The sequence below is a fragment of the Engystomops pustulosus genome, chromosome 1, assembly GCF_040894005.1.
Source record: "Engystomops pustulosus chromosome 1, aEngPut4.maternal, whole genome shotgun sequence".
NCBI lineage: Eukaryota > Metazoa > Chordata > Amphibia > Anura > Leptodactylidae > Engystomops > Engystomops pustulosus.
Genome location: NC_092411.1, coordinates 215600679 through 215623463, shown reverse-complemented (window position 1 = coordinate 215623463; position 22785 = coordinate 215600679). Strand labels below are relative to the sequence as shown.

General features: G+C 39.2%; 1 protein-coding gene across 2 annotated transcripts in view; it reads right to left on the bottom strand.

Annotated features, from left to right (window-relative positions):
• The window catches only part of AFG2A (AFG2 AAA ATPase homolog A), a 262683-nt gene that overhangs the window by 70599 nt on the left and 169299 nt on the right, over positions 1–22785 (bottom strand). The window contains exon 15 of one of the 2 annotated variants that reach the window (XM_072119375.1): positions 9780–10087. The exons of the other annotated variant lie outside the window; for it this stretch is intronic. Coding sequence (XP_071975476.1) covers positions 10082–10087 — 6 coding nt within the window. The 3' untranslated portion in view covers positions 9780–10081. Of the gene's footprint in view, positions 1–9779; positions 10088–22785 lie in introns of those variants that run through there. 2 annotated transcript variants of the gene reach the window in all.

Genomic DNA, 22785 nt, shown 5'->3' with positions numbered 1-22785 from the left:
GAGAGGAACAAAACAAAACAGGCTTGTGGCTAGTCAGACAAACATCCAAGCAGGCAAAACAGGCACGGCCTACATGAATATTAATTGTATTGTGTCCTCAGCTATGAAATTAACCCTATCTGACAAAGTGTTTCTTACTGGAGCAGCTTCTGGTTTCAGGTACATACTAAATTCAACTTTTATATTCAATTGAATGAATGGAAACATATGAACTACATGTTCAGCCAATGATGACATTTCATTGTAAAATACAAAATGAAAGTTATTTTAAGTGCAACATCTGCTGGGGATTGCATTCCTCCATGGGAGGGCTGATTTTAACTGACGGCGGCCTTGGCCTGACAAAGTCAAGTCACAAAGGGCTATCAGATGCACTTGTGGAGTGTTGTTACTACCCGTGGATTTTGATGAAGCAATGATAGAATTAAAGGACATCTACCACCAGGATTACTGTATGCAAATTAGCCTGAGGGCTCCAGGCTCCATGAACAACTATGAAGCCTAGAGCCCCTCAGGCTCGTTTGCATACAGTCCTTCACCCTGGTGGTAGATGCACTTCGACCCTTTAAGGACTTTTTTTTTTTTTCTACATATGAAGAGCTCTGTGATGGCTTGTTTTCTGCTTAACAAATTGCACTTCATAGTGATGGTATTTATTATTTCATGCCGTGTACTGTGAAGCAGGAAAAAAATTCAAAATGCAGTGAAATTGGCGAAAAAACGCATTTGCAGAGTATTCTTGTGGGCTTGGAATTTACGGCTTTCACTGTACGCCCCAACTGACATGTCTACTTTATTCTTTGGGCCAGTGCGATCACAGGGATACCAAATTTGTATACGTTTTATAAAACATTAAAAACATACATTATTGTACAGAGCTGTGGGTGGCATTTTTTGCGACTTTTGATGAAGTTTTCTATTCTACCATTTTTAGGACTACAGAAATAGAGAAAATAATTTCACTATGACCTGAGCTCCAAATATTCTTCTTCTCCCTCGTTATTCTATCTTAAAACATCGATGAACAGCACCAATCTTAAGTTTCTCCTGCTAAAAGTATGTCACCATTCAGACTAGCACCATCACACTCTCATCATCCTCTTTTAATTATATTGTAGCTGGAAGAAAATATGCAGGCAGACGGTGTGGTACGTTCCAATAAAGTTAAAATTTATTTCAGTTAATCACACTCACAAGAGTCCATTAAAAATGTGCATATCACAAGTTCACATAATGGGACGCTAGCTTTCCTGTCCGCCATTTTTAGGACTGTATGACCTTTCGATCACTTTTTATAGATTTTTTTTTATATTTTTCAAAATGGCAAAAAGTGCCATTTTCGACTTTGGGCGCTATTTTCCGTTACAGGGTTAAATGCAGTGAAAAAACGTTATTATATTTTGATAGATTTTCACTGTTTATTTATATTTATGTGATGTAATCGGGGAGTGGCGATCTGTCGCTATGACAGCCTCGGGTCTTCCGAAGACCCGAGGCTGACTCATATTAACCCTAACATTACAATGTGCTATATGCACATTGTAATGAGTGAGGCGAAAATCCCCATATACTATCATACTGTAGTATGGCAGTATATGATAGGATCGTACAGACAACCTAGGGTTAAAGTACCCTAGGGAGTCTGAAAAATAGTAAAAATAAAAACTAAAAATTCTGATCCCCCCTTTCCCTAGGACTTATATAAAAAACTGTAAAAATCATAAACATATTAGGTACGTCCGCATACAAAAATGCCTGACCTATCAAAATATTGTTTTGTTTTTCACTGTGTTTAACCCCGTAATGGAAAATAGCGCCCAAAGTAAAAAATCGCACTTTTGTGCCATTTTGGAAAATAAAAAAGAATCAATAAAAAGTGATCAAAAGGTAGCATAGTCCTAAAAATGATAGCAATGAAAACGTCATAAAAAGTCGCAAAAAATGAGACCACCCACAGCTCAGTACAACGAAGTATGAAAAAGTAATTAGCACCAGAAGATGGCAAAATAAAAAAAAAATTTGTACAGGAGGTTTTAATGTTTGTAAATGTATGAAAACATTATAAAACCTGTACAAATTTGGTATCCCCGTGATCGCACTGACCCTAAGAATAAATTAGACATGTCATTTTGGGCATACATTGAAAGCCATAAAATCCAAGCCCTCAAGAAAACAGCGCAAATACGTTTTTCACCATTTTCACTGTATTTGTAATTTTTTTCCCGCCTCCCAGTACACGACATGGAATATTCAATACCATCAATATGAAGTGCAATTTGTTATGCAGAAAAAAACCTGTCACAGAGCTCGTTACGTGGACAAATAAAAAAGTTATAGATTTTTGAAGGTGGGGAGTGAAACACTTCTGTAGGCTCATTTAGGTTGCATTCACACATTCAGCTTTTCTGATGTAGTTTCCGATGTCCAAACCAGGAGTGGAGTGAAAAAAAAGAGGACTACCAGCACCACTCAATGATATGTTCTCACCCATTATGATACAAACCATATTTCGACATCTGAAAAACTGAATGTACAGAAACCTAGATATGCAAAGCTAGCTACAGATGAGGTGCTCCTCCCCATAATCAGGTCATTAAAAGGTATGCAGAGACTATATCATGATGGTATGAGGTTCTATATATTATTAAAATAGTATCATAGTAAGTACCGTACATACTCGAGTACAAGCCGACCCAAGTATAAGCCGAGGCCCCTAATTTTACCACAAAAACCTGGTAAAACCTATATTTTTTTAACCGAGTATAAGCCAAGTTTGGGTTTTCAGCACATTTTTTTGTGCTGAGAAACTAGGCTTATACTCGAGTATATATGGTAAATAACCTTTGAATGCTCATACTTGGTTTGAAGACACTGTACATATCAAGGTGCTTAACCCCTTCCCGACGCGTGCCAGGTCCCGGTGCCTCCATCTTGCCGGGGAGCGGCGATCCGTCGGCATGGTAGCCTCGGGTGTTCCATGGGTGTACTGCATGGGCAGTAAAATCCACATATACTGCCATACTGCAGTATGGCAGTATATGGAGGGATCGATCAGACAACCTAGGGTTAAAATAGTAAAAGTAAAAATAAAAAAAAAAAAATTTTTTACTTTCCCTAGAACTGATATAAATATAAACAGTAAAAATCATGAACACATCAGGTATCACTGCGTCCAAAATTGTCCATTCTATCAAAATATAATAATGTTTTTTCACTGCGTTTAACCCCGTAACATGTCATTTGGGGCGCTCAGTGAAAACTGTCAAATCCAAGCCCACAAGAAAACATTTTTTTTCACGCTTTTTTCCCCAGTACATGCCATGGAATATTAAATACCGTCACTATGAAGTGCAATTTGTCACGCAGAAAATAAGCACTCACACAGCTCTGTACATGGAAAAATAAAAAAGTTATAGATTTTTGAAGGTGGTGAGTGAAAAATGGAAGTGAAAAAACTAAAAAAGGCCAAGTCGTTAAGGGGTTAAGAATGGCTGATGTGCATGTTAATGCAGCCCAGAATCCCTTGTCTTACCCATGACATACACAAGAGATTTCTAGCAGTGGTTCATCTGGTCCCACTTAGATAATCCCAAAGACTTAACACAGTACAGTAGACAGGAGTCTTTACATCATACAGTGGGTACCATGCGCACACTATGTAGTAATCATCAGCAGGGTTATCATGTAATTGAGGACTTACGACACAAAGGGAGATATGTATCTTTATTTTTGCTAGTCAAAGTCAAATTTTTGTGACTTTTGTCGTTTTTGCAACTTGTGCAATGGTGCCTTATATATCTTTGCTTTCCAGATGTTTTGTGCAACTTTTCACTTATGTAACACTTTTTTTGCTTATTTTTTAGGATTTTTTTTAACATGTAAATGTTAACAGTAATGTAATAAGGCAAATCACCTCCCCTCATCTGTTGTAATGTGTTTCATTTAAAAATGAAACGTGTGACCGCACGCCTAACATGACATGTGACTGCAGCCTCATATGTCGTCACCTCCTTGGGGTGTGACTAGAGTGCTTAAAAATGCAGGACACAGCCTCAAATACAAAATTAACAGTAGTGTCCACTCACCCTGCCTCCACTCTGCTGTCTAGGAACCTAAATGCCCCACCACATTGCCCTCTTCTCCACATCACTACCCAGCTGTTCCCGATGGCGGCGCCTTGTGGTGCGCCTGTATCTTTGCAGCCAGCCTGCTCATCCCTGGCTACCTCCTCAGGTACGCCGTGCCCTGTTCCCCATTTCTCTACAGCCTCCTAGATCTTTATTGCAGTGCCACTGCAAAGCGAACGTACATTACAGGTGTACCGCGCATGCCCCACCATTAGGAATGGTGGAGAAGAGGGCAGTGAGGTCGTTTTAAGTGAGCTACACGGCAGAGAGGAGGCGGGAGGAGCATGACTGGAGCCGAGAGTTCTCCTGCCTCCTTGACTTGATAAAGTCATGAAAGCGAGAGGAACAGAACGGGTTGTATATCTTGAGCTAAACTGAGGCAAGCTATTGTTATATCTTGCAAAGTATGAACATATCGGCCAAAAACCACATTAATACTGGTAACATATAATTAAATGCTTCACCTCTAATCTAGATATCTACATAAACAATATTATAAATGCTCAAAAGAGTTCCTGAATTATGGGAAGTGATCAAGCGGTCTTGATCCTAGTTCCCAGAAATGTCGATAGAGTTCTGTCCTTAATTTGCCCGTTACCTGTAAACACACATACAGTATAGATAGTTGTCAGAGGTGTGCAGCAAACTGGTAAGATGATACCACAATGTACGACATTCAGCTTAAGATAATCAATACCTTACCGTGAAATTTAGCCAACAGTCTATTGTGGATGACAGCATGGAACACTTCCTGTTAACTACTTTTTTGTTGTACTGTGTATTGACATTAAGAAGCAAGGTGTACATTACTTACATCCAGAGCTGACTACAAATCCATGTGTACATGTGTACAATATTTTTGTACAGCCTTGTATTATCCATCCCCAATATTACTTAATAGCTAACCCTTGGACCATGACATCAATGTGTGCACCAATATCCATGTACTCTTATTTCACCAAATTACTGATTAATGTCATTTTGGAATTTTAATCCTGTTAGTTTCCTGAGATACAATGGCTTTCCAGTGGTATAAGATTTATAAGAAAAGAGGAAAAATTTACATGAAACATTACAGAGATTGCCAGTTTCTCCCGATTCCCAGGACAATCTGAATCCAGTGAATGACTGAGCAGGTATTTCATTACGTTACATTTAGGTGGGGTGAGAACAGTAACTGCAGGGAATCAGTGACATTCTTGCTTTTACTATTCTGTTTCTATTGAAACAACCCCTTGGTTTATCCTTTCATATGTTACTATGTATTCTGCTTTTATATCACCGCTTATTAGTCCCATATTGTGATATCACTGGGAACATATTCTTTATTATTCATGTGTATTTGACAGACACACATGAAAGGCCAGAGACACATGACCATGGTTGATCTCATGGTTCATAGGACGGACTCTGTTCATCCTAATTATATATAATGTACAGAGCCCTTTTTTTCCCTGTGCCCCTGTTGAGGGGTGAATGGTGAACTGTTTGTCTGTCTGTGTGTTTGTACCTTTTCTTCTTTTTCTCCTCCTGCTGGCCAGCAAACCTCTGTCTCTGTCCACTATTGTTTCAACAGACAAACCAGTTCAGCAGTCACCACTCAGCATTACCTGATCTTACCTGTGTGTGCAAACCCTGAGCAGAGGGTGAGCTGGGGTTATATAGCCTGTACCTGATTACTGCCAGGTGATGCTGAGCTGAAGCCATGCGGTTTATGTTTGTATTTCTTACTTTGATTACTTTGTCTATATTGTAAACTCCCCTTTATTTTTATATTGTGTATTATATTGTATTGTGGTGTTATGTATATTAAGTTAGAAATGTATCTTTGTGTGATGTTTGTTAAAGGTGCAACCCAGGGGTGTATCCCTTTAAGACTCAAGGGAAATAGTTGGGTATTTAATGACACCTGTGTATACATGGATGGTCTCTAGGTCAGAGTGTCTGATCTGACCACAGGGGAGCTGCTTGTTCCAAGGTAGCTGCAAACTGACCCCTGAATTATCTGCATTTTTGTTCTGTACATTTTATTTTTGTGCAAATAAATGCAAGCCTTTTCTCTGGACCTGAAGCCTGAGTAAAGATTTCTTTTTTTAACGACCCCACATCTCAACAGCCCCACTGTGCATACAGTTGTTTATTTCCAGGGAAAATCACTGGCAAACTGTTAACATGATTACAATACGGCGCTGCTGTTCTGCGGGGAAGAAAATGCTCTTTGCAACGTATTCAACTATAACTCTTGCGCCATCCTTGAACCATGTTCGGTCCATGAAATCTGGCTAGTGAACAGGTGTGATTTACAGCGGTTGGGTGTTTCTAGTCTATTTCACTCCAAAGATAGGTGCTAGGGTGAATTCCCAGGAACGTGTCCCCGCCGTACCGTAGCATGGGGAGCACATGTCAGCGCATGGGAGAGGAAGATGGGGGTGAATGCTGCTTGCTCCATAGAGATACATGGGGCACAGCGCTGTAATACGAGGAAAGATAGGACATGTCCGTACGCCCATTGGCAGTCTATGGGGGGATGTATATACGGCCCACAACATTCGTGTGAATGCGGCCTTATACTGTTGTAATCAGTGAAAATGAATGTCTTTTCTTGTAATAAAAACGAAACATGCATACCTTCTACAATCTGCTAAGGGGCATAATCTTAAATCTTAAAACCATATCTTAAAACCGTACTAAAGTTGCTAGTTATTCAAGTTCTTTATGAAATAATGACTGGATTCCCTTGGCTGTATTCATCTACAAAAGCAGAGATTATAAAAAGGCACCTGTGAAAACAAAAGCAATGTGTACATCATGCAGATACCCCCTCACACCTTTCCAAATTCATTCCACAAAAGCAGTGCATGTTGGCCACAGGAATTCCAAACAGACCTTGAAGGGTAGCAGCTTGTTGATGAGTCCTTACTTTGATGTACAACGAGGTGGTACAGTAAGGCAGGTGTCAACCACAATTATTTGAAAGGCTTCAACTTTTGACTGGAGGTTTTATGTGTTTTGCTTGCCTTAACAATAGTGTTATTGCTAGACGATTGTGTTAAATTTGATAATAGCTTATGCAGTATGGAGTCTGTAGATGAACAATAAAATCTGCAAGACATCATTTGTGCATGTGATCATGTATTGACCACTGGCACACAAAATTGTGGCAACTTTTCCAAAATGGAAAAATTCTGGTCAAAGCTTATATACTATCTATTGTAAAAGAAATTTCTAGCCTTATTGTGCACCACTGTCCTACAATTCTGTATGCCACTGACTGACTTGATGCTCATTCTTTGGAGTTCTTCACATTAAGATTTCCTGCCACTACATGCTGCTAAAAGTCAGCTTATATATGGTACTTTCAAGTTAATTGGAGTTGAATTTCAGTCTCCTGGTCTGGTTGTAGGACCCCAGCCAAAACTGAGCCAAGGACCAGAATTCCCAGGAACGTGTCCCCGCCGTACCGTAGCATGGGGAGCACATGTCAGCGCATGGGAGATGAAGAGGGGGTGAGATCTCAGTCTATCATCCAACCCATGCTCTTCAATCTGCCAGTGATCTTAGATTATCTTCCTTAATTCGCACTTCCCATTCACATCTCCAGGACTTCTACAGAGCTGCACCAATTCTCTGGAATGCCCTACCCCGATCTATCAGGCTAATATCCAACCCCCAAAGCTTCAAATGTGCTCTTAAAACTCATCTATTTAGGCAGGTCTATCACACTCGTTAAATGCATGCAACTTTAACTCTTTTTTAACCTTCCCTGCGGTTCCACTGACTTTGGACTTTTTATATATGATGGTGGCTGATGGCTGTTTCAAGCAGTAGCATTTTTACTTTTTAAAATAATTTTTATTCCATTCCCTTACAATGCCTACAAGTAGTATGCAGATTTAGCAGGTTTGATAAGAAGCAAATAAGTTAGAACCTTTAAACTTCAAACAAGAGCAGGATTTATTAACAGATGCATAAATCCTACAAACCAAAAAGTTATGTTGCTTAGTTATATTTTAATAAATTTTAAACATAACAGTGTGGGTCAATTATTATTCAACCCCTATGTTTAATATTTGGTGGAATAACCCTTATTTGCAATTACAGCTAATAATCGTCTTTTATAAGACCTGATCAGGCCGGCACAGGTCTCTGGAGTTATCTTGGCCTACTCCTCCATGCAGATCTTCTCCAAGTTATCTAGGTTCTTTGGGTGTCTCATGTGGACTTTAATCTTGAGCTCCTTCCACAAGTTTTCAATTGGGTTAAGGTCAGGAGACTGACTAGGCCACTGCAACACCTTGATTTTTTCCCTCTTGAACCAGGCCTTGGTTTTCTTGTCCGTGTGCTTTGGGTCGTTGTCTTGTTGGAAGATGAAATGACGACGCATCTTAAGATCCTTGATGGAGAAGCGGAGGTTCTTGGCCAAAATCTCCAAGTAGGACGTGCTATCCATCTTCCCATGGATGCGGACCAAATGGCCAGGCCCCTTGGCTGAGAAACAGCCCCACAGCATGATGCTGCCACCACCATGCTTGACTGTAGGGATGGTATTCTTGGGGTCGTAAGCAGTGCCATCCAGGGGAACCAAACAGAATTCTGGTGGTTTGAGGGGTTGAATAATAATTGAACCATACTTTTATATTTAAAACTTATTAAAATTTAACTGAGCAACATAACTTTTTGGTTTGCAAGATTTATGCATCTGTTAATAAATCCTGTTCTTGTTTGAAGTTTGAAGGCTCTAACTTATTTGCTTCTTATCAATCCTGCTAAATCTGCAGGGGGTTGAATACTACTTGTAGGCACTGTATAAAGAATAGCTGGACCATTATACAAGGTCTTATATTTCTCGTGCCCCCCCTCATCCTCATAGACTGTGAACCATTGCGAGCAGGGTCCTCACTTTTATTGTTTCATATGCCTGCTGTTAGTCTGTAATGTCTTATTTTATTTGTATATGTTCTCCAAAATCTGTAAGTCCCTATGGAATTTGATGGCGCTATATAAATAAAGATTATCATTAGATAAACCTGTAACCTGATAATCTAACCACATAGTCAGCACACAGGGATCATAGCACAGTCCCTATCCACACTGACCATCACTAAGTTATAGGAGCTAAAACATACAATACAACTTTATTGATCCCTGGGGGGAAATTATTTTGTACATAGTTTTCTGGCAATTGTTACATAGTTAGACAATTACTTCGAAAGGCGTGCTCTTATATGTCGCAAGTTCCTTGGTTGCATAAAAACATAGTTACAGGACATTGTGATGCAGCACAATACAGGTTACGTGACACATAATATTATATATGGGGAATCAATTACAGTACAAAAAATATACCAGTCACAATGAAACATAGACTAGACAGACATGTATAGGGGATATTACACTAGGGGCGCCGTTACGGTGTTGACAGTGTTGTGGTGAACTAGTTATGTACTGCTGCTGCAGGTATTGGTTTTGCAGAAGAGACACTGCCTGAAGCTCCACTGTAGCCAAGTACCGGCGCTCAAAGGTGTATTCCCACGAAGGCAAGCTAGGCCTCATCCACGGGACAGGGCCCAACTTGCTGATCAGTGGGGGTCCTAGCGCCGAGATCCCCGCAGATCGCAAAAAAACATCAATAAAACTGCTTAAAATTATAAGTAAGGGGGTTAAAAATTATCTTCATTGTGTAAACATCACTAGGGGATTATAATTTGAGAACTTTCTTTCATGGGCAAACCCATTTAAGCAAGGTTTCAATAAAGGGTATGAACTCATTTTATGTTGGTGTGTGAAGCTTCCTCTGAGCTAAGAAGCCTGCAGATGTGAGCATTCCTCAAGCATACTCCTGCTGCCAGAAAGTTAGTTCTAGTTAGCTTCAGAATACTTAATTTCTTCCTCCAAGCAAAGTAGGAAGAGAAGGTTAATGTTATCCAGTCTTCTGAAATAGTCTTGGCTCAAAATCAATTCTGGAAGAAATATAAATAACAATGCACCTGACAGTTTGTTGAGGCCCGGAGGCAACAAGTCGTTTTCAGAGAAACATATCCTACCCTATGTAAAAAATGACAGGAAATGTAAAATGTATGGAACGTCTTGATAACTATGTCTATTATTTTGGCTTATACTTAGTATATGCAAAAACTAGTCACCCGCTCATAAAACAGCTTATGACATTCACCCCTCTGCAAATCACTTTCACTGTTCTTCAGATCCACTTCATAGGCACCTGCGTTACTTCTGAAAAGCAATGTTTTACCAGAAAGGGACCCTGAAGTTTAACCCCTTCCCGCCGCGGCCCTTTTTCGATTTTGCGTTTTCATTTTTCACTCCCCACATTCAAAAATCTGTAACTTTTTTATTTTTCCATGTACAGAGCTGTGTGATGACTTATTTTCTGCATAACAAGTTACACTTCAAAATGATGGTATTAAATGCAGTGAAATTGGCAAAAAACGCATTTGTGCCGTATTCTTGTGGACTTGGATTTTACGGATTTCACTGTACACCCCAAATGACATGTCTACTTTATTCTTTGGGTTGGTACGATTAAGGGGATACCAAATTTATATAGGTTTTATAATGTTTTCATACATTTAAAAAAATTAAAACCTCCTGTACAAAAATTTTTTGGGGGATTTTGCCATCTTCTGCCGCTAATAACTTTTTCATACTTTGGTGTACGGAGCTGTGGGTAGTGTATTTTTTTCCGGATTTTGATGATGTTTACAATGTTATCATTTTTAGGACTGTATGACCTTTTGATCACTTTTTATAGAATTTAAAAAAAAATTTTAAATGGCAAAAAAGACTTTGGGCGCGATTTTCCGTTACGGGGTTAAACGCAGTGAAAAAACGTTATCATATTTTGATAGATCGGGCATTTTCGGACGCGGTGATACTTAATGTGTTTATGATTTTTACTGTTTATTTATATGAATTCTAGGGAAAGGGGGGTGATTTGAATTTAGGTTTTTTTATTATAATTTTTTTATTTTAACTTTTTTTTTATTCTTATTTTTGCTATTTTTCAGACTCCCTGTACGATCCTATCATGTACTGCCATACTACAGTATGGGGATTTTACTACTCATACATTACAATGTGCTGACAGCACATTGTAATGAATGGGTTAACCCGAAGTAGCTTCGGGTCTTCGTGAGAACCGAAGCTACCATGGCGACGGATCGCCGCTCCCCGATGACGTCATGGGGAGCGACGATCCACGGAAAGATGGCGGCGCCGACATCGATCGCGGGCGTTACCGGTAAGACTTACCGGCTATGGAGAGGGTGAGCCATGTACCGGGATCCGACATGTGACGTTCTATTATGTCACATGTCGGTAAGGGGTTAACAGGTAAGCCCCCACTTAAAAGGTAAGGCCGCTTAAACATGTGTATCCTCCTGCAAACTACATACCCATAGAAAGCTATAGACACCTAGCAGTGTAAGGTGTTACGCGTGTGGCACCGAACTGTGCACGGCGGAAAGATAGATCTTTTCCCGCTATGGAGTGGGGTGGTTGCTGTCCGGTAGAGCATACATTAGGTGTGAAAGTAGCCTAAGACATATTTATGGTGTTGCATAATAATAATAATATAATAATTCCTTTATTTATATAGCGCACAAAGATTACGCAGCGCTGCACATAGCATGACAAATCGATCCCTGTCCACATGGGGCTCACAATCTAAACAACCTACCAGTATGTTTTGGAATGTGGGAGGAAACCGGAGTACCCAGAGGAAACCCACGCAAACACGGAGAAAACATACAAACTCTTTGCCGATGTTTGCAGACTACAACCCAGGACTCCGGCAGTGCAAGGCAGAAGTGCTACCCACTCAGCCACCGTGCATAATCCCTCTGCAACGTTGATTTGTCAGCCATAATGATATGAGTTAACTATGGTTTAACCCCTTACTAACTTTTTGCATTTTGCACCTTCCTGAAACGGCCTATTTTTTTTTTAATCTGACATGTGTCACTATAAGTATAAGCTTTAACATATCCAGGTGATTTTGAGAATGTTTTCTCATGCCACATTTCACTTCATGCTAGTTGAAAACTTTGGGTGATATGTTTTGCATTTATTTATGAAAAAATGGATATTTGGCAAAAATTTGAAGAAATTCTTGAGTTTCGCAATTCAAAGTTTTCTACTTTTCCAACAAATAACTTGAGAATTAACTTGAGAATTTCTTGAATGTCCGATTTATGATGACATGCTTTTTATGCATCATTTAATTTATGTAGAATGTTATAATGTAGAATGTTAGAATTTTTGGTGCAATTTTTCACATTTTTATGAAAAATGCTAAATCGCACTTTAGAGAGACCTAGTGCTGCTTTCAAGTCACTTTGAGAGGGCTAAATAATAGTAAACCCCATAAATTAACCCATTTGACAACTACACCCTCAATGTATGTAAAAGAACATTTTACACACAAGTTTGTTAACCCTTTAATGTTTTCACAGGGGTTAAAACAAAATCAGGTGCAATTTTAAAATGTAATTTTTTTGGTTAAATGAATGAATTTTTCCAAAAAATGTACACAATGGAAAAATAGCAAAAACACTCCACAAAGTTTAATACCCAACTTCTCTTGAGTACCCAATAAGTGGTGGTAACCTGCTTCATGGGCACATGACACATGGCATTGAAGAGTGGGTACACCAATCAGAGATGGGAGCATGAGAGAGCAAGTTTTTTTGTGTTTTGTTAGTGGTTGATTTCCTTTGAAAATACTTAATTGTAGTGGGTCTTTAGCTTATTGATGAGATTTTATTTACTCTTGAATGTATCGAGGAAAAGAAAATCATCAATTCTGGGTTCATATTTTTTTGTATTATTTTTTGGGCCATTTACCATACAAAGAATAATATGCTATCTTTATTTTATGGATCACTGCGATTTCATTGATCATTACATATATCTCATTTATATCGTTTTTTAAATTTGTTTTTACAATTTTACTGAAGAAAAACTAATATAGATAAAATCTCATTTGTTTTAGTATCCCCACCTTTTCGGAGGTATACGTTTAGTATTTTTTGGTGGACAGAGCTGGTTAAGGGCTTATTTCATGATCATTATTTAATGTAAGGATTTAATAAAAAATTAACATTCTTGGCAAGTTCTTTGTTTTTTCTTTTTTTTATGTCATATGCATGCTCAGAAGATTACAGACATGTCCTGCCTAAACGCAGGCTAGACTTGTTGGACCTGTTACTGCCCTTGGAGGGTCGAACCGTCCCTAGCCACTTACTGGAAGCACCTTACACTCTGCTGTCATCATTGACCATGGCGAATAAGGGGTTAACACCCAAGGTGGGCGGAATCTCCAGTCATGGAAGTCACAGGCAGGTGTTCACTGTAATATACATAATAGTATAATAGACATAATAGTACGGCATAGATCAGGATGTTACCTTGGCCTGCGCCATACTATTACGTCCAACGTCGGGAAATGGTTAAAAGAAATCTACCATCAAAATTAAGCATGATAAACCAGGGGCACTAACTCATAGATGCATTGCATGCATCTGCCCCATTTATAATAAGGTGTGTTCCTTGCTTCTGCCCACTATTTTGCCACCCTTTTTTTAGCAGGCAGATGCGATTAGATGACCTAATCATGACTGCCAACTTCAGCCAAGCATTCAGCAGCTGCAAACAGGAAAATAGAAAAAAGACCACTGCTTCTTTGTGGGGATATGTGAGTATATGGTTCTTTGGCCGTGGCCCAGGACTTCCAGGACTCGTTTTGGGCCGAGGACGGCTCGTATAAGACTAACAGATAATATATGTTGTGCTTTTCTCTTGTGTCTAATTTCTGTAAATGATATAAGAATCAGTTCCTGGCTACTGGAAACCCACAAGGTAAAGAGGACCATTTACCAACTCTCCTCTCCATCCAATTCCAATGCTTGGCATCCTTAAAAGCAATTTATAATGTTTTTTTCTAATTTGCTCTTGTAATGTTCAATTAGTTTGTCTACTGTTCCTAATAAGCATCCTCTCTCTGCTTTCCTCCTCAATGTATCCATACACAGCAGAAGTCTGTAATGAGTATCTCCTTAATATGTGCTTGCTTTCCCTGGGAAACTGAATCCTGTGCTGTGTGGTTACCGAGCTGTTTCTGTTCCCTGTTCACTCCTGAGGAAGCTGCCTATGTACATAGCAGACAAAGCTGTAAGGGTGCAGATGTCTCCTGCAAAGAATAGGGCTTCCCATGTTCCCTATTTGTCCGTCATCCTGCACTACACAATGTTCCCCTCATTCAGTGGCGTAACTACAGCCGTAGCAGCCGTAGCAGCTGCTACGGGGCCCGGGAGGTCTAGGGGCCCGTGCTCCCGAGCAGACTGTGGCACCACTTCGCTTTAGAGATCCACTACAGAGAAGAGAAAGGAGTGTGTTGCGGGTCTCCGCGGAACCTCTAGCCCCAGGCAGAGGCAGTGATGTTCCCCTTTCGGGCCGCATATATTTTACTGTGGGGAGCAGCAGAGGAGGCACAGATCCGGCAGTCCGCGCGCTGGAGTTTCTGCAGCCGCCGCTCCTCCCCAGGGTAGGGGACTCGCCGGATATGCACTGTGTTCCCGGGGCACCATTCACACAGAGGCAGTGAGGTCCGGACTGCTCCCTGCTGTCTGGTCTTGATACAGCGATGCTGAGCCGACGGGGAATGGCAGCAGCAGCAGACACCTAGTCCCGGGGACCAAGGAACAGACGGACTAGGCCAGAGGAGAAGGAAGATCCCAAGACACGATCATAGGCCGATCAGTGAGGAGGCTGCAGAGAGGATACATCTTCTGGTAAGTATATACATATTTATGTGTGTGTGTGTTTATGTATATGCTGTCTGAGTGAATATGTGTGTGTATATGATGTATGGTGTATATATACTATATGTATGTGTGTATGATGTGTATATACTGTATGTATGTCTGTATATGCTGTATATGTGTGTGTATATATGATGTATGGTGTGTACATATGATGTATGGTGTGTACATACTATATGTATGTGTGTATGATGTGTATACACTGTATGTATGTCTGTATATGCTGTAAATGTGTGTGTATATGATGTATGGTGTGTATATACTATATGTATGTGTATGATGTATATACACTGTATGTATGTCTGTGTATGCTGTATATGTGTGTGTATATGATGTATGGTGTGTATATATTATATATATGTGTGTATGGTGTGTATATACTGTATGCGTGTCTGTATATGCTGTATATGTGAGTATATATGATGTATGGCGTGTATATATTATATGTATGTGTGTATGATGTGTATACACTGTATGTATGTCTGTATGTGCTGTATATGTGTGTGTATACTATGTATGGTGTGTATATATTATATATATATATATATATATATGTGTATGATGTGTATATACTGTATGTGTGTCTGTATATGCAGTATATGCGTGTGTATATATGATGTATGGTGTGTGTATACTATATGTATGTGTGTATGTATGATGTGTATACACTGTATGTATGTCTGTATATGCTGTATATGAGTTTATATTTTAGTGTGATATGTATATATATTTTTTAAGGGGAAGGGGGGCCCCATGCAGAAATCTGCTATGGGGCCCAACCTCTCCTAGTTACGCCACTGCCCTCATTGTGCAGCTCAGGTTGCTCCAGGGACTCCTTCACTCCACTGCAGCTCCCCCAGTCCGTGTTCTCCTCTGTACCTGTACAGCTATTAGCATCAGACATTACACAGGATACATATTTCCCTATCCCATATTATCCCTGCTACTCTTTATTCCATGATCTAAAGCTGTTCCAATTGCCCCACATAATGACATCTGCTATGATGACCACTTATTAGATTCTTTTTTTAAGGGTGAAATTATTTGTTGAATACTCATGGCTGCTGAGCTCCTTCATAAATAATGGTGTTTTGCAGTAGTCTTAGCTCTAGGGCTGGGTTAGGTTTGTGGGCAACAACTTAATCAGATATTGGCAGCACCGATCGTGGTTGCCTACTGTGTAAGGCTACATTCACATGAACGTATGGGTGACGTATATACGGCCGACCTATATACATCCCCCATACACTTCTATGGGCTCACGGCCCTGTGCGGGAGCGGTGCGGCACTGTGCCACTCCGTAGCCCATAGAAAGAAAGGACATGTCCTATCCCTCTACGGAATACGGCACCGTGCGCTGTATATTCCTATGGAGAGGGGCTCCTCTCCGCAGCGCAGAGGTATGCCTGCCGTACTGTACTCATGTGAATGTAGCCTAATATATCATGTGAATTTAGCCTACATCATGTTAATGTAGCATAAAATAGCACTTACCTGCCATGTATGATGGGGACTCTAATACATCAATATGTATTTAAAACAAAGATTTAAATCAATATGTATTTAAACAAAGATTTATTAATACCAAACTATAATTTTAATGAAACACCCTCATTTCCCATTCCCAAAAGCTATATAAATAACAATGAGTAGAAATTCTTAGATTTATTCCTCTTTTGTGTTGTGTCTGACAATGCATTTGCTATTTGGACATTTAGAAACCACAGCTTTCTAAACAATGAAAGCTCCCCTACAGGTGGCCTCTTGGATAAATCCAGTGTTTGCAGAGTCCTTTCACTTGCCTTGTACAATTTGGCTGTACTGGAAGACACATAGATGAAGCCTTGGTAAGCTGCCTGGCTTTACCGTTAGCTTCAAACAGCAAATAACACAGGAAACTACCCACAGAGATCAAGGTGCATACGTCTCAATGAGTTCGGCAAACAAAGGCTTCTCCATCTGCAGGGCACTGTCACACAGAGCTGAGAATCCAGGTGCACAAGTGACAGACAGTTCTAGAGCTTCCCCATCCTGGGCAAAACAGGGGACATTATTGTGATACCAGATATGACAATTATCTGTTCACTTACAAGAACTGCTACAGTAAAGGAGATGACACAACAACAAGAGAATGTAACCAAATATACCCAACCTTAGCTTGAGGAAACATTTCACAAACAAAAGTCAGCTATTATTTCCCAAATGGTAGTGGAAATTCACTTTACTCGCTTTATATACAGTTTGGATGCAATCAGATTAAAGACGACTTGTCAATGTAACCTTCTATTCTAATAAGACTTGTCTTCTTCACAACCTACAGTATTCATTTGGCTAATTGCTTATAGCTCTTGATTATACTGTTCTGAGAAATATAGAAGAGTATAATAAAATTGATAATTGGATAAAAGTAGGTGCGGATATGTCTCTAAACTATCTGACAATATAAAGTCACTGCTTATTCCCTTGACAACTTGGTCATTGTTGTTTTTGTTTTTCCATGTAAAGAGGTGGTGAGGCTTGTTTTCTGTGTTTCAAATTGCACTTCATATTGACGGTGTTTAATATAAAAAAGGGGTTGAAATTGGTGAAAAAATATATTTGCGCCATTTTCTTGTGAGCTCGTTATTTTTAGGCTTTAACTGTACACTCCAAATTACTCACCTCCTTTACACTTTGGGTCGATAAGATCACAGGGATACCAAATTAATACAGTTTTTTATTGTGTTTTAAAATTTAAAACCTTTTCTACGAAAAAGAAATTCTTTGTTTTTCGCCATATAACTTTTGGTGGCAATAACTTTTTTATACTTTGGTGTACAGAGATGTGTCAATTGCCATTTTTTTGTAAGATGAGCTGACGTTTTCATTGTTACCATTTAGGCTGTATAACCTTTTACTTACATTTTATACGTTTTTTTATGTGTTCTGAAAAGTGGCATTTTGTACATTTGGGCACTGTTTTCTGTAATGGGGTTTAACGTCTGAAATAACCTTTTTTATAGTTTTATATTTTCAGACTTTGGGAGACAGCGATAAGTAACATGCGTAGTATTTTTTATCTTTTTTTTTTCTTTTGACCCCTGGATTACTCCTACCATATTCTACTGTATTGCAGAATGTGAAGAATTTGCTATAGATTTCTAAAAGTGTGCCACTGGCACATTAATACAAATCTGCAGCAATGACAGGTCCTAGAGTCTTAGAAACCTGTGGGTGTTTGTTGCAATATGCAGTAAACACTTGGCTTGTATGGAGTAGGCTCTGCCTACCTGGAATAACCGTTATTATATATTTTTTCAGATCGGACATTTAGAGACACGGGGATATCCAAGATGTTTATGATTTTTACTGTATATTTCAGTTTTAGAGAATAATTTTATTTTTATATATTTTTCAGAACCCTAGGTTACTTTAATTCTAGGTTGTCTGATTGATCCTACTATATATTACAATATGGCAGTATATGAAGATTTTACAGATCACCTGTGACAATGTGCTACTGGCACATTATAACAAATGCTCAGAAACTATACAGCCTCGGGTCTTATAAAAAAAACTAGGCTGTCATGGAGTCAGAACGTCTATACCCCGATGACAACTCTGGAAGAAACAATCTGAACAAAGATGGTGGTGCCCACTTGTTGCCGGCGACAATCAAAGGTTAACACCTTATTGCAGCAAACACCCACTTTCTATGAAGAGGGGTCAACCTCGGAGTCCTCTCCATACACTCTGTGCTGACAATTAAAGAATTATAGAATGGTTCTTGTTCTTTATTACAGTACACAGAATAATGGTAATTGCTGATGTTTCCACAGGTATACACTTTGGTAGTAAGTGAATAGTAACCTTTGTTGCCAAGTTTTAATAGAAGAAACTCTTGCAGTACAGAGGGATTGCTGGCCTTTATCAAAAAATGCCATGGGAACAAAGGACACTTTATAAGCATATAGTAATTATAAAACATCAGATTTACATGGTACAAAGATTCACTAATTCATAACCTTGTCAAGTGAGAACTGGGAAAATGGGCATAATAAACACCACAATATGTACTAAAGTGTGGCACAATCGACTTGTGTTTACTTTCAGATATTTGTGTAAAAACATGTTCCAATGGTGTAGATCTCTTAATTTGTATTGGAGATGGATTACTTGTCTGGTCAGATATACTTCACCTACCGTCACCTTTATAGCATTATCACACTCAACTGTAACTTGGACTAGCAGATAGGCGCAGTAGTATTACAACAAGAAAATGATCAAATATACAGAAAGAACAAGGGACTGCATTAAAAAGAATTAATTCACTTTCAAGAAGATCTGCTGGGAGGAAACCAGACACCAAATGAGGTGACCCCAGCTTCTATAATGTAAAGAAGTGGAGAATGTGAAGCACAGGAGAAAAGAACTTTGGAAGCTGACGATTATTTTCCAGTGTTTACTGTATATTGAAATGGTTGCAGTCGTAACGACAACATTATTTTGTAATTTCTTCCAGTCTCAGTATAGGTTTCATATACAGACGGTCCCCTACTTAAGAACACCTGACTTACATACGACCCCTAGTTACAAACGGACCTCTGGATGTTGGCAATTTACTGTACTTTAGTCTTAGGCTACAAAAAACAGCTATAACAGTTACCACTGGTGTCTGTAATGAAGATTTATTGTTAATCCTGGTTCTTATGACAACCCAACATTTTTAAAATCCAATTGTCACAGAGACCCAAAAAAATATTTGGCTGGGGTTACAATGATAAAGTATACAGTTCTGACTTACATACAAACTCAACTTGTACAAACCTACAGTCCCTATCTTGTATGTAACCCGGGGACTGCCTGTACTCTGGTGACATTTTGTCTATTTTATTAATTATTATTAATTTCTATCTGGATTGCTATAGCTAATGTCTTTAGTCTTTACTGTATACATTTGTTCTGTTACATAATGATGGATACAGTGGTGAGAAATCGTGTTTGTCACCTTTCTGAGTTCTTAATGTTTTTGATGTTTGTCCCCAAAAATATTTAAATATTAGAAAAACATAACACCAGTAAACCCAAAATGCAGTTTTTAAATGAAGGGAAAAAGTAATCAAATCCTACATGGCCCAGTGTGAAAAAGTAATTCTCTCTAAAGCTAATAACTTGTTAGACCTTTAGCAATTTAGCAACTGCACTACTTTGCGATAACTGCCAATGAGTCTTCTACAACGAAATACAGATCCCCATATACTGGTGGTTTAGGTTTAGGGTTCCAAAACAACCTTTTTGAAATTTTGACATAAAAAAATGTAAAAAACAAACTTAAATACTTACCTAGATCAAAGTCCAATGATGCATATCGGGCTCACATCAGAAGATCCTATGCTGGTGCCTCCCCTCATCTCTGCAGGAAGTGAAGCTGGGATAGTACACCCCGACACATTGGAGTCGAGGTGTACTACGATTTGTGACACTAAACCACCACCATAAGCACCTGTGGGTGGTTTAGTGTCCCAAATCGCTCTGACAGGTTACTTATAAGGTCAGGACTTTGACTAGTATACTGCAAAATCTTCCCAAAAGTCTTGGTGATCATCAAGATGTATTTTGTCAAAACTAACTAACTTTTTCATGGAGGCCATTTACACCCTGTCTCTTCTTTATCTTGGAGTCATGAAAACTAAACTTATCCAAGGCAATTGAGGAACGCATTTCTTTGGATGTAGATACTGGATCTCACTTTGGTTCTCTTCGGTCCCAAAGCTGAGATAGCTTTATAACTTTTTCCCATCTCATTTGTTCCTGAATTTCTGCAGATCTCCCCATGATATCTACTTGGTCTATTTTACTTTGTCAGGTAGGTTCTAATTAATTGCTTCCTTGCTTAAGAACAGTATAGTAGTAAATCAGGCCTGTGTCATGCTAGGGAAATTCAATTTAGCATCACAAAATTAGCTTTTACCTTAATAATAAAGACCTTAATTTAAAACCACATTTTGTGTTAACTTGCGCTATTTTTTTCTAATATTTAATACGTCATAATAGTTACAGTTCCACTGCTGATTGCAATATATAAAAGCAAATGATGATAGCCGCAAAACAACATAGTGGGCTAAACTTTATGCTCGGCCAAAGATCCAATACTAGTCATTGCCTGCATGCAGTACGACGTGCCTACTTGATTAGATGTTTCCCTCATCAGGGAATAAGGGCTTTCTGCTAAATAAATCAAGTGGTTTATTACTGAGCCTGTCAAAAGCGTAAGCAGAGAAGAGATTTTCCATCATCATACATGTATTAGTTTAACATAGATTTCACCCAAATTGTTGTTTGGCCTCAAAGCGGATGGAAACATACGGATTTCATATCATTACGCCACCCTTTGCATTTCCTGTAAAAGCTGAAATGCCTTTTAGCCAAGGACCACATCTGTTCTGTCTATTCTGAACAGGAACTAGAAGTACAAACTTGTCATTAGTAGCGTTGCCCTTCAAAAACAGACTGATCCATTTGTATGAGCAGCCAGCACCCAGCATCCTTTAAATATGCAAGAGTTCACCTTTTCAGTGACTATTTTATTTTATTACACTGCTCTTAAGTGGGAACATTTACTTTTATAATGTCAAATGATTTTTCAAATACATAGTGAAAGTAGAAATGAATTAGTGCTATAGTAAAGACCAGACAGCTGCAAGTAAGATCATATTTCCAGAATAGTCATTTCTAATACCAGAAGCAAATTAATATCTTAAGTGCCACCAAATTACAATATGGCAGCAATAATTCTTCCTATTGCATAATACATTTTATTAATTAGTAACTCATAGTTTTACATGTATGACCCTATGCCTAAAACCACTTCCTTATATGTTTATTCTGCAGACTGGTATTTTCCATTGCTAGGCAATCAACTTCTTTCTCCACCAAAAGCATATACTGAACATAGGGCAGCACGGTGACTCAGTGGTTAGCATTACAGCCTCGCAGCGCTGGGGACTTTGGTGCAACATCTGCAAAGAGTTTGTATGTTCTCTCCATGTTTGTGTGGGTTTCCTCTGGGGTCCTCCAGTTTCCTCCCACACTCAAAAACATACTGGTAGGTTGATTAGCTTGTGAGCCCCACTGGGGACAGGGACCGCTATCTGTGTGCGCTATATAAAGGAATTATTATTATTATTATAGCGGACAAAATCAACACTTCCGGAGACAGTAATCACTGTGTGACCATGGCTTAGTTCAGCCCCTCCTAACATCTCTGGTTGAGGGATTTCCTAGCCACTTCTTGTCCCCCAAATCATCTGGGGACAATAGAGTTGAGTTTGGAGCACTCCTTCACTGGAGGCTTGTGTAGCTGGCACGTGGGGCCCTGTCAGCAGAGGAATGTGGGTACTGCACACTTTGGACTTTGACCCACAACCTTCAGACATCCCAGAGAAGTTCAAAGTGGAGGAGCTGGTAAAATTTCTGTCCCTGGACTTGATGTCTGCATTTGGACAGTAATCACAGCCTCCATTAAAAGACCAGGTGTCCCCCATTCCTTCTTCTCTACTTTCTCCTTCCCCTTCTAGTTGAACTAAATTAAATATTTAGGCTGTTTCCCGAGTGACCCATTTTGTTTTATCCTCTACATAAGCTCCAAATGTAGACCAGTTTCACAAATATTGACAAAAAGCTGCTGAAAAAAGGTCACATTTGTCCAATTCCCCCATGACAATAGTTGTATGGTGCACAGCAAGTCTTTGTTTTAATTGATGCAGTTATGATGTGATAAAGGTGGTAACGTAATTCAATGTGATGCAGTAGCCAATCGCTGTCTAGAGCAATAATTTGCC